The 12,204-nt window shown below is 53.4% G+C and overlaps 5 protein-coding genes across 5 annotated transcripts; 1 reads left to right on the top strand and 4 right to left on the bottom strand.

Annotated features, from left to right (window-relative positions):
• Positions 1 to 569: 569 nt before the first annotated feature.
• On the top strand, positions 570 to 1,067 carry CABS01_09344 (uncharacterized protein; the record flags this gene model as incomplete). The annotated part of the gene is made up of 3 exons (XM_060542701.1): positions 570 to 774; positions 869 to 934; positions 991 to 1,067. The coding sequence occupies 3 exons, from the start codon at positions 570 to 572 to the stop codon at positions 1,065 to 1,067; spliced, it is 348 nt and encodes a 115-aa protein (XP_060400428.1).
• Positions 1,068 to 1,951: 884 nt separating this feature from the next.
• CABS01_09343 (uncharacterized protein) lies at positions 1,952 to 2,895 on the bottom strand (the record flags this gene model as incomplete). The annotated part of the gene is made up of 4 exons (XM_060542700.1): positions 1,952 to 2,327; positions 2,443 to 2,592; positions 2,681 to 2,766; positions 2,875 to 2,895. The coding sequence occupies 4 exons, from the start codon at positions 2,893 to 2,895 to the stop codon at positions 1,952 to 1,954; spliced, it is 633 nt and encodes a 210-aa protein (XP_060400427.1).
• Positions 2,896 to 4,199: 1,304 nt separating this feature from the next.
• On the bottom strand, positions 4,200 to 5,615 carry CABS01_09342 (Pex13 protein; the record flags this gene model as incomplete). The annotated part of the gene is made up of 3 exons (XM_060542699.1): positions 4,200 to 4,936; positions 4,988 to 5,488; positions 5,558 to 5,615. 3 exons carry the CDS (start codon positions 5,613 to 5,615, stop codon positions 4,200 to 4,202), a joined length of 1,296 nt encoding a protein of 431 aa, XP_060400426.1.
• A 1,166-nt stretch (positions 5,616 to 6,781) lies between these two features.
• Positions 6,782 to 7,924, bottom strand: CABS01_09341 (NmrA-like family protein; the record flags this gene model as incomplete). Its single annotated transcript, XM_060542698.1, has 3 exons — positions 6,782 to 7,368; positions 7,464 to 7,653; positions 7,748 to 7,924. The coding sequence occupies 3 exons, from the start codon at positions 7,922 to 7,924 to the stop codon at positions 6,782 to 6,784; spliced, it is 954 nt and encodes a 317-aa protein (XP_060400425.1).
• A 2,108-nt stretch (positions 7,925 to 10,032) lies between these two features.
• Positions 10,033 to 11,605, bottom strand: CABS01_09340 (uncharacterized protein; the record flags this gene model as incomplete). Its single annotated transcript, XM_060542697.1, has 4 exons — positions 10,033 to 10,496; positions 10,550 to 10,722; positions 10,783 to 11,300; positions 11,366 to 11,605. The coding sequence occupies 4 exons, from the start codon at positions 11,603 to 11,605 to the stop codon at positions 10,033 to 10,035; spliced, it is 1,395 nt and encodes a 464-aa protein (XP_060400424.1).
• Positions 11,606 to 12,204: the final 599 nt, after the last annotated feature.

The following is a 12,204-nucleotide window of genomic DNA, read 5'->3' as shown; positions in this document are numbered from 1 at the left end:
TACGGAAAGTTTATGACCAGTCAAATGTTTCTCTAGATTGGACTACACGAGTGATTGTCGAATGAGGAGAGTTCCAGCCTCCCACGGATCTCTATAGCACGGGTTAAAGCAATATACCCGAAGTGTTTCAACTTCTTTCACCGCCGTACCGCCGTGAGAAGAGCCCATGGTGGATGTTATTTGCCAAGCAACCTGGAAAGCCTCACCTCTTCATGCTTCATCTCTTCATGCTTCCAACTCTCCCACTGGTAGCCGGCCGTCCGAACACGAGTTCGTGAGCCTGTTCGTCGGACCACCGCCAAATTGCCAAGTCCTCATTATTGAAGTTACGCATATGATGTTCATCGGTAAAGCAGTTGAAGGAATTCAGATTTCGAACAGAAATGTAACCTGCCTCTAACTTTCAAGATGTATTAATACAAGAGATGTCCATCACCATGGAACACAACTCTTCACCAAGATACCTCCCATCATCAAGTCCACTTCTCCAAACAAGTCCCAAGCCATCCACCCACTGCTCTACTCCTCCTTCTCTTCTTAGAAATTTCAAGAAATCTTCAATCTACACAATGCAGTTCAACATCAACACCGTGGCCCTCCTCGCCGCCCTCCTCCCCCTCGCATCCGCCGTCCCCTCGGACGCCAACGCCGTCGAGGCCACCCTGGCAAAGAGGCAGAGGCAGTACCAGTGCGAGACCTCGAACAACCTCGGCGCCTGCAACAACGCCATTGCCAAACTGAGAGGTCACGAGGCCAGAGGCTGCGATGTCTGGTGTGAGTCTCCCTTTTCCGTTCTTCCTCCCTCCACGGATACACAGACACACACCTTTAGGAAATATGACCTGGCTGACAAAAAGGGGTGGACTAGCATGCATCGGTGCCTTTGCGGCCCTGATCCCGGCTTGCGGAGCTGCTGTCGATGAGTTCTTCTTGAGTAAGTCGCTCATGTGCGGAAGTAGCGCATGGGGATTACGGCTGACTTTGATGTAGACCCCCTCGCTGATGTCGCTTGCATCGGAGCCGTGGCCAACTTCCAAGGCCCTTGCAAGGGCTGTGAGCCTTTCTAGATGGAATGAGGTTTTCCAGACAGCCAGGCCTTTGAGCACGAGATACATATTTCCTCCGGTTCTTTCCTAGGGAGGGAATACGACCTCCCGGGCAGCAATAGCAAAGAGGGGCCGTCATGACTGAGCTGGCGGGACTTATATAAGGACGTAGAAGAGATGCATCATACATACCTTTGGGCCATAGACGCATGACTGCGAGGGTATCGAGGAACACGGGATGCGTTTTTCCTTGTTGTGAGCACGTTGTTAGTGGCCCAAATGACCGATAGCACTACTTTCCCCCCCCCAATCTAGGTGCATTTTGATGATTCGTCCGATATCACCATCCTGTAGCTTCCCGTGGCAACGTCGTTGATACTCTTGTGAATAAATTCAGGATGACTACGATTACCCAGTACGAGAGAGTGCTTTGGCTGATTGGGACGTATTAGAGCAGTGAAATCGACAGATGATACCGATGCGTTAATCCTGTCTGTGGATCTTCTTCCTGACCGGTGCATGCCTCAGAAATCGAAGTGCCAGCTGCTCGAAGCTCCGTAGAAAATGGAAGGCGGGTGGCATTTTATACATCATCCGGGTCCAACAGCTGGGACACTACTGTCTTTCTGCTCGGTCGACATAACGAGGCGCCCCGCAGCAGCATCTACTTTGGGAGCATAAGTATGGAGTGTATTGTGTTAAAAGGAGAAGCTTTATTAGAGCTAGAGCTAGAGCTTAACGCCATCCAGGCTTCCTACGTACGCCTCTATACCAGTGAAACGGGCCAATGACCCGGAGCTATTCTGTCGCTCTCCCACTACCCCCTTTTATGCCGCACTCAGGCGGCGCTTTCGTTCATGTAAGAACACTTCATTGAATCGAATATCCGTATCCATTGTGCTGAATTACTGCGCCTTCTTGTCACCCTTGAGCTGGGTAGAGGCGTACTGGTCAGAGAGCTCGTCGTAGCTCTTGTGCAGACCGGCGCTCTGCTTCTTGAGGGTCTCGAGGTCGCGGTTCTTCTCCTCAAGCTGCTTGCGAAGCTTGGCGATCTCACCGGCATCACCGGCAACGGCAAGCTTCTCGCTCTCCTTGGTGTTGCCCTTGGTACCCTCGTAGCCGCGGACCTTGTCCTCCAGACGCATCACCTCAAGGATCATAACGTAGGTGCGGTTGAGGATGAGGGAAAGGAAGAGGGTGAAGCCGCAAAGGTACATGTTGCGCTGGGAGTAGAACTTGCGGGCTTGCACCTCAAGGCGTTCGTGACCCATGACGGCGGCGCTGTACAACATCTTTGTTAGCGTTGTGTACATCAGGGAGTTTGTAGAGTTTGATTGTGGTGCTCAATCAAGGGAGCGTCTCAGGAACGCCGGAAAGAGGGGCACAGGAGACGTACCCGCTGTTCTGGTTCTCAGTCGCAATCGCCAACTCGACTTGGACGCGGTAAACGCGGTTGACGCTGTCAATGAACAGAATCAGGATGAAGACGAATGTGATCTTCATCCAATACTGCACTTTTGCCACGATTGGACTCTCGGAGATGAAGCTGCAAAGAAGTGTACGTCAGTAATCGGTTCGGGATGATTGGTATGGGCTCGGCCGTGGAGAAGCGGTCGACGGGGGGAGGAACGTACGTGAACAACTTCCGCTTGACGGCGAAGGGAAGGGGCACCAGAAGGAGCATGAAAAGCCCCATCTCCGCCATGAGGAGCATGAACACCTGTGACGCACAAAGTCAGCACATGTAGTCAACGGCTCGGCAAGCTAGTCATTCGACCAATGGCAAAGAGGATAGATGGCAGCTTGAAGCCGGGTGCTGTAGACGTACGAGAGTGTAGTAGAGAGTCATCTTGACTGGTGCGGGGAAAGCTTCAGCTCTCGGGACAGCTAGTTAGAAAAAGGGATTGTGGTCGTGTGCTCTCCGTGGATACAGGGAGAGATGTGTCGTGCGAAGGAATACACTCGGAAGCCCAAACTGACTTCTTCGGTTGTGTTCTTGTTGGGTATCGTTCTTGGCGAGGGGAGATTTTGGTGTCTGGAGCTGTGATTTGTAGGAGTATAGTTGACGGGCTGGGCGGAGCTGGCCTTTTGTAGGATGGGCGTGAGGGTGACGATGGGGTCCGGTAATTCTGGCAAGTAAAGGTGGCAGGTACGTGAATACAAGTACCCTCTTTGACGACTGCCTGAGCACCTGAAGGTAAGGTAGGTACTGCGTAAGGTATGGAACTCAATGAGAGGAACCCTTACGTAGCCGGGACGGGAGAGGGACCTTGGCGGGAGAACAGGGCTGGGAGCAGCTAGCAAGTGCAGCTAGCAGTGTGCCAGAGCAGCCGTAAAAAAGACGTAAGTCAACAACGTCATCGGTGGCTCGTGCACACTCCCTCCCAGGGTTTGCGGAGGGAGCCACTGGGGGAGCTCAGGCACGCAGCTTTTCTATGGTCTTCTTCAGTGGTGTGCTGCGGCTTGCGGGCTTTCAGCTGAGCCCGTCGAGTGGCCTTTGTGTCCGCAAAAGTGTTCAGTGACGGCTGTGTCGCCAGCTGTCACCAGATGGGAGCATACCGGCAACCAATACCTATGAGTCTGGAGTACGACTGGCTTCTGACGCTTGTCATCCCATGTGACGTCAATCGTGGAATTGTCCAGACATGGAATGATAGCAGTGCAAAAGCGGATAGGTATTCTGACGAACTAACCCGGTCCAGAACCCGCTCATGGTCTCGCAGGTAGTATACTTTAGAGCCGCAAATATGCCAGTTTAGTCACAAGTCTTGTCTCGTCGCGTTTAGACTTTGCATTTCTTCTCTCAACATGCACAGCAACAGATATGATTTGATAATTGATAGTTGATGGTCAAGAATCCTGTCGCTTACACTACCGCTACTCATGGCTTTGAACTGCGTAATCACACATCAAATTGAGGCCAAGATAACCAAGCGGCAACTCCATCCGCTCCCACTACTAAGGGACGCGATCATGAACCTGAACGCCCAGCTTTTGAGTCCTAACCGGACTTACAAACATCCCAGACGGGAACTGAATCGTACAAAACCTACAAAGAAAAATTCGTCTCTCCACTCGCCGCATCACTCGTCACACCGCTTTATCGTTCCTGCCGGATAGGTCGCCCTTCGTTACGGGTTGTTTATATATAGTTTAGTTGTAGAACACGCTCTTCTGGAAGCTCTCGGGCGAAACGTCTCCGATCTTCGTCTTGATCTCCGGTCCCTTTTCGGGAGCGGCGCCAGTGAGCGAGTTGGTTCGACTGCTGTCGCTGGGCGCACCCTTGATGGCAGCGAGAGGCTGACCAGGTCGCTTAATCACCTCGAGGTAGGTTGAGGGGAGGTAGCCGGTACGGCCATCACGCGCGCGGCACCTCCACCACTCGCTAGGGTTACCGATAGGATCGCTCTTGGAGAGAACAGCGACAAGGTCGCCCTTGCGCACTTCCATGTCAACGTCCTTGACGGCGTTGCCAGGCTGAGGAGCGTAGTCGTACAGGAGACGGCAGTAATCAAGCTTGGACGGGTCCAAGGGCTGTTGCGCGCCGGCCAGAGCCATACGGCGACGTTCCTCTTCTTCCGCAGATGCAGCCATGGTGTTGATCATCTTGCGCATCAGGTACGGGAGACCGAAGGCGGCAAGGAGGAAGAAGAAGAGCGGCTTGCGGGAAGCCTTGGGGGGTCCCAGGGGAGCACCGTCGGGGCCGATGGGCGATCGGCCTTCGAATTTGGCAAAGGCTGCTGGCGTGAGCGCGGTCGCGTCGGCTGGAGGCGGGCGGCCGGTGATCTTGGCGATGAGGGTTCGGATCCAACGCATCAAGGTGAAGATACCGAGTATCGAGCCCAAGGTATCCCTAAGGTTGCTGAATTGCTCTGCTACTGACACCATTGCTGTGATATCTGTTAGTCATACTTCGCTTTCATGTGACGCAGTGGACATACCAAAGAAGCTTGAGTGTGTGGCCATGTATGTGCTCTCCAACATCTGGGCAAAGCCTCCAAAGGCACCAACGATGCCTTCCAACATTTGGAATGTCGCCTGCGTGCTGTTGTTGAATCTGTTGGTAAGGCTGTTCGGGTCGTTGGGCCCTCCCATGCCTCCCATACCGCCCATGCCCATACCGCCGCCGTACATGCCTCCACCATACATGCCACCGCCGTAGCCACCGCCATACATGCCACCACCGTACATACCACCGCCGTAGCTGCCGTAGGAACCCATCCTTGAGTATGGGCTGCTGTAGGGAGAAGAGTAGGCACCGCCGCCGTATGAGCCGTAGGGACTGGCGGCCGCACCTAAGCCTGCTCTGCTATAAGCGGCAGCGTTTTGGTCAACCGTGGAGGCGAGAGAGGCAGGTCGTTCGGGAACGGCGGGCGGGGTACCACCGGAGAGGGATGTGGCCGGTGTCGGGGTCGCGATAGATGCGGCAGACATGGGTGTGACTAGAGTGGTCGTTAGCAAAATGTGTGAAATTGGCGACGGTCAAGGACCGTTTGTGGTGTTCAACGCACTTGAGGCAGCTGTTGTTGGAGCACCGGCCCGTTCCCAGGGCTTTGGAGGGGAAGCCATAATTACTTTTCCCGCGAGGAAGAAGTTTTCCTTGGATACTGTGTGGTGGTGGTGGTCGCTGGCTCGGCGTTATCTCGCAATCCGCCTATCGGGAGCGCAGCCGGTGGCGATTTTCTCGAGTCGTGTTGGTTTGCCGGTTGCTGCACGCTGGGGCTCCGGATATGCGCGACGGAGGCTGGCGTTAACCGGCCAGGTCGTCGGGTTGAACTGAAAATCAACCTCAATGGGAGATGCAGTGAAAATGGGGATTCGAACGACGTTTTGCGACGTGTTGGAGAGAGGAGAGGGAAAGATAGGGTCGGGGATGGGCCACGGGTAAGAGAAAGCTGGAGGGTCGCTGGGATGGCGGAAACAAGTTGGGCTCGCAGCGCAATGCACCTGAGTAATAATGGGGGGCCGCGGCGGACGGGGACGCAGTCACAGTGCTGGGCAAGTGACCCCGGAGGCTCGTGCTTGGCGATTGGCAGTGAAGTGAGGTGGATGAGGTGAGGAGAGGAAACTGGAGACTTTGGCCTTTGGGGGAGGCTCGGGAGAGTCAGCGGTTGGAGGCGCAGAATGTCAAAAAGATGGGGTCGGGGACGGGCGGGTCCCGCTCCTCCTCTCTGCGTCCAGTGGCTTCCATTCTTGCCTCGGTATCTTTCACGTTAGTTCCGACGTGGGCGGCCCAGGCCTCGCACCCGCGCCGCAGTCACGTCCTTCTGCCGAGGCATCTTGCACCCTGGGGAAATTTGTCGTCCCTCCCGTCGCCATTTCGCATTAGCTTTACCGTTTCCAAGACTCTTGAATCTGGGGTTTCCCCGGTTGTTTGGGGACTCGACGCTTTGCTGGATTTGCTGATCGACGATTCGTGCTGCAGAGTCGTTGCATTACATTACTAGCACTGACATGCCATCTCGCCGCGAACTAAGTTGATCCGCCCTTCAATTATTTCACCAACATAAGATGTTCGACACTTAATCCTACTTTCAAACATAGGAGCAACCAAAAAAAAAAAAAAAAAAAAAAAAAAAAAAAAAAAAAAAAAAAAAAAAAAAAAAAAAAAAAAAAAAAAAAAAAAAAAAAAAAAAAAAAAAAAAAAAAAAAAAAAACCATTAACATGATTTCATCCATCAATTATTTTTACTTATTGCAAGCTAACAAGCCGATCTAGCATAGTAGACCAGGACCTACGACAGTCCAGAAAAGGCCTTGGCATTCTTCACATGCTCCTCCCACGTCGTCAACTTATCCTCAACAATCGCGTGCGACTCGTCCAGCTTCTCCCCACCATAGTACCCAAACTCGTCGAGCAGCCTCATGTTCTGCAACATCTCCTCAGCCACGAAATCCGGCATCCCCTGGCCCTTGAGCGCGCCCTTGAACTGCTCGTGTGTGAGCTCGTTGAACCGCGCCGTCTTGCCCGCCTCCGGGTACACCTTCTTGAACGTCTCGACCGCCTCGCCCGCCGTCACGTAGTTCGTCGCCGCGTATACCCGCTTGCCGAGCACCTTTTCGCGGTGCAGCACGATGCCCTTTACAAACTTGCCCGTGTCGGCCGCTGCGTCAAACAAGGGGATGGGCGCGCTGGCCGGCACGGGGAGGCTGAGGCCCCAGGCGTCGTCGGGGGGCGTCTGGCGGAACATGCCCCCGGGGAGGTTGGCCATGTAGAAGCCCGGGAGGAAGAAGGTTGTGGGGAGGGAGGTCGTACGGATGTACTCTTCGACGGCGGCCTTGCTGTCAAAGTGGTACACGTCGGGGAGGGCGCCCTTGGATACTATTGTTGCGTGACATGTTAGCGTTCCCGGATCCTCATTCGCAAACGTGACAGATGCATGTATCTTTTTGGGAGTGGGCAGGCAGGTTACGTACGCTTGTTGACGTCGAGGAGGGAGCTGAAGATGAAATGCTCGACGCCAGCCTCTAGAGCCGCGTCGGCAATGTTCTTGCCCTGCTGGATCTCCAGCTCCTTGTCCATCTTGTCCCAGTAGTTGGTCACGGCGAAGACGGCCGAAGCGCCCTTGACAGCGGCAGCCAGCGAAGCCTTGTCACCGAGGTCGGCCTGTGTTTTGAAGTCGCAGCACTCGTCAGCATGCCAATTCCAAGATCATTAAACCAAAGCTATGAAGTCGCTCGAAAGCGGATTAATGACTTACAGCGACAACCTCGACGCCCTTGGCCGCGAGAGCCTTGGACGAGTCCTTGGCGGCATCGCGGGTGACGCCGCGGACCTGCCAATCCTTGCTGAGCTTGGCATCGTTGAGGAAGATGTTGACGACGCTGCCGCCCTGAGCGCCCGTGGCGCCGAACACGGTGATGATCTTCTTGGACATTTTCGTGTGTAGTGTGTGGGGTTTCTGTTGTGATGGTGATCTGTTTTACACAAGTGTCAGTTAAGTAGTGTTCGTCTTGCTGCTTCACACTCCAATGTTGGGGAGGTGTTGAACATTAAATACCTTAATCGTGCGACTGAATTGGAGTAGTAAGAGTTGAAGTGCTTTTGGAATGGGAGCTTGATGATCTTCTCCAAGAATCAACGTCAATGAAGCCAAGCGATCGTCCGGTCTTTATACACAATGGCGCTCATGAACCTCTCTGCCCGCCCCTCCCCCAAGACGCATATGTCTCAGGACGTGGACGAGTACATAGTGCTAGACACACCTCGACATAAGCTACCAGATTAGGTAAAGCTAGGGCGCGCGGGAGAACCCCTCATCATCATGCACCTTCGTCTTACCCACAGGGTCGTCCGGTAGGTATACTGAAGAGTGGTAATCTCGCAAGGCTGGGGACCTCGCGCCCGCGCGCATACCTGTTCGCGCTGAACCGTTAGGAGGATTCCTTTCCCCTCTCCACCTTACCTCACCATACTATCATGAGTATGTAAGCGGCGACTTGGTATGTACCTCATACTGTCGATTTACAATCTACAAAAGTCTATCGTACTGAAGCCCCGCGCGAAATCTGACCTACCCAGATGGGGAAAAGCCGTATAAGCTACCTATCTTTTGGTTGGGCAACTACAAATCAAAAAGCTGTACGTGTCCCCGCAAGCCGTGCATGCTTACGATGTATTGACTTTCCTACCACAGACTAAGCGTAGCTCTAATCGATCTTCTACAGGCTACAGAGTTATGTGTTCTGTACGCGTATGGACCATGGGAACTCTGTAGATGGTTGCTCTGCTGGCTCTGTATCCGAAGCAAAGTAGAGAGAGACATGGTGGGGAAAAGACCCCGGACCTCTCGCGCAGGAGCTTACAAAGCCTCGCGGTTCGCCGCGCCTATGAGAATTTCACCCCATCAAGGATCCGCGAGCTTCCACCCCGTACTTGTCATCCCTCCCCCAAACCGCGAAAGCGAAGTCGCGAGATGGGCCACAGGGCATAGCGTGCGCCTAGAATATTCCCAAGTTTATCATTGTGTTACAAGATTTATCAGTCTTACGAGAACAAACTAGACATTTTAGAAATCCACAATCGCCAAGAACAAGCTGAAAATGGACAGCGCGAGTAGTCGCGCGGCATAGGGCAACACTCTTTCATGTACATTTGTCAGGCGCACGGAGGGTTAGCCGGTTCGGATGTCCGTTCGCTCGCCGCCCCGGGTTCCGGAGTTTCCTGCAACGACCGGGACCACACCCACGCATTTACCACTATAGGTATTCGACAACGACTCTTCGTCTTGTTCAGAACTTCAGATGGATTTGCCTTCCCCGGTCTCGCGCCACAAAGACGAGTCAGTGACATGCTTAGACACACAAACGTCCACGTCTGTTCTTGCGAATGTCATCTGCCCTGCAACGGACAACTTTGTGGCTTGTGGCGCAAGTGAGCTCTCTTCAGCGGAAAAAGCCACAGAGCTCGGACTTCTTCACAAGGCGCGGCTACCTGGAACTAAAGATGTGACATGTGACTTCCTTCAAGCAAGCCTCCGTGTTCTTTTGTGTGAAGTGGCAGGTCTAGTCATCAAGGAGTATATCACGAGTCACAACGAGCATGAGCATAGGTAGTCAAGCCACGCTTGTTTGTTTGAAAAATTTGGTATCAAATGGTATCTCCTCCCTTTTGGAGAAGAAAACTCTCTGGCTAAACTGTCTTGCAAGAGAAAAACCAATCCTCCTGCCTCCTTTCCATAAAATCGTAAAAAGAAAAAGTGCGCACTTTTCCGGGGCCGGTGGGTATCTTCGTCTTAGACGCCGTCTAATGTCGTTTCGCAATCCCCTTGCCCCCAAAGGCGAAGGTAACAGGTACCCTCGCATGTCGAAGAAAAAAAGTCTCAAGTCATTGGATGCCGAAGATCCATTGCAGAAAGAAAAGGTCTTGCTTGGGCTCAATCCAGCGAGAAGAAGAGAAAGTTATCGTCAAACCCCCAATCCCATATATGCAAATCGTGTACTTGTTGGAATACCTTCCAAGTAGAAATCAAAACCGCGGAAACACTCAAGATGACAAAGCGAACAAGGAGACCCTGTTGCTCTTGCCGCCGGTGCTTGCGGTCGAGACGGAGTTGGCAGAGAGCCAGCCCTCCACCTGGGAGCGGGTGATGCCAGAGCTCAAGTTGACGCTAGAGTCCAACATCTTGACTGAGACCTGGCCAGAATCACCATCTAGGACAACAGCGACCTTGGCGGGAGCGCCAGTAGGTCGGTCGAAGTAGTCCGATGAGCCGCCGGGGACATTGGAGTGGATGGTTGACTTGCACTTGGTATCGCCAGTGGCGAGGACCTCGAGAATGTCGAGCTCACCACAAGCAGGCCAGCAGGAGCAAGTGCTATACTGAGCAACGCGGGGGATGCGAGCGTTAAGGAACCAAAGAGCGGACATGTCGGCGTTGAAACCAGTGGTTCCGTCGAGAGGCATGCTCAGCTCAAAGAGCCAGACTGAGTCCTCACCCTTGAAGCCGTCTAAGATGTGTAAGCAGACAGAGAGGCAGAGCAAGATTCTATGAATTACTTACGGTATGCAACGGAGCCAGGGCGAGAGTATCCACAGCCACCATCGTCGCATGACTTGTCGCTGGCGATCAGGAACTCCTGGTTGGACTTGAGGGTGATCGGCTTCAAGACCTCGGGTGAGGCGGCACCGCCAGTACCCGCGGCATTCAGGTAGGACAAGGAGTTGCCAAAGACGCTGATCCCAGTCAACACACTGTGACTCATGTATAAAGAATGATCTCAAAGTGACACTTACTTGTCAAACTTTCCAGAGAGCTGGCCACCGTAGTTGCCAAGGAACACGATGCCGTCAGCAACACCCTGATCAGCGTTGTAGTAGCCGACACGCTCGTAGTCACCACTGACAGAGCCAGAGCCAGAGCTTGAAGCAGCCTTGGAGCTAGCAGGCTGAGGAACAGCAGCAGCGACGGGGGGCTGAGAAGGAGTGGGAGTAGGGCTGGGCGCAACAACAGGAGCGACAGCAGGGGTCGCAGCAGCAGCAGGAGGTGCTGCGGGGGTAGGGCCAAAGTAGTTGTTGATCCAGGATACGACCTTGCCGTCGATTTCCGCAACGACCCAGTCTTCGCCGCGCTTCTCCTCCTTGGGCTCCTCTTTAGGAGACTCGACCGACTTCTTGTGGAGGTGCTGGTGACCGTGATGGCCATGGCGGCGGGCGTGGACGTGAGAAGCGGCAGGGGAGCGCTTGGCCTTGGAAGACAGGCTGTAGATAGCAACCTGCTTCAGCTGCATGGGACCACGGAAGACGGGCATAAGCTAGGATTTTGTGAGTACTTGTGCGAACGTGTAAGTGAATGATGCTGAGAGAAAACAAAGCTTACCTCCTCGTTGAAAGGGGCCAGGGGGCCTGAGAAAGCAACATCCTCAAAGGTGCAAGAACCATCGTCACCCATGTGGTTGACAGCCTTGTAAGTGCCAGGGTGACCGACATTGGAATACAAGATCTGATCGACAGCACCGCAAAACCAGTTACCACCCTCTTCCTTGGCCGTGCCGGAGCACTGTTGAATGGCCTGGGTAACAGCGGCCGAAGCCAGCATGAGAACCGTGTAAGACTTCATGTTTGTTCTAGTGTCGTTCTCGAAAAGAATGATTGGAATGAATGTTCAGAAATTGAGCTTTGCTGGGAAATTGGAGTGAGTTCCTCTGGATATTTGACCGGCCTCGAAGAGAATTGCAAGTGGCTGGTAAAAGTAATGTAGGAATGTCCCAGTGGTGTATGGATAGGGCCCAGGTTGTTCTTTGACTCTACTTGCGAGATGTGACTGGGTTTGTTAGGAATGTTGGCGTACTCAGTGAACCCTGTTCAACGGTGTGGCGTGTCTTGTCTCTGAATCAAGGACCAAGTGAGACCAAGGGTTGAGTGCGTGAATAAGGAATGACTTGAGACGAGGAGTCTCTTGGAAGGAGAGGCGATGCTATTCGATAGCCGGCAGGTCGAAGTTGTGCTTTAACACTTGATCGTGGGAGAAAAAGAGAAGAAGAGGAGATCTGGGATAAGGTGAGTGTGGGAGGGCTGAGTTAATAAATCGACCTAAGCAAACGAGGAAGTTGCAAGAAGGCACATCTCGGGGAACAAGGTTAATAGGTGGATGGAGAAGGGTAGGATCCAATCTGAGGTGGGTGGACTTTGGCCCCGGTGGATAGGTACGGAGTACGG

The sequence above is a fragment of the Colletotrichum abscissum genome, assembly GCF_030869225.1.
Source record: "Colletotrichum abscissum strain IMI 504890 chromosome Unknown Scaffold_22.1, whole genome shotgun sequence".
NCBI lineage: Eukaryota > Fungi > Ascomycota > Sordariomycetes > Glomerellales > Glomerellaceae > Colletotrichum > Colletotrichum abscissum.
This window is presented reverse-complemented; position numbering and strand designations above follow the sequence as displayed.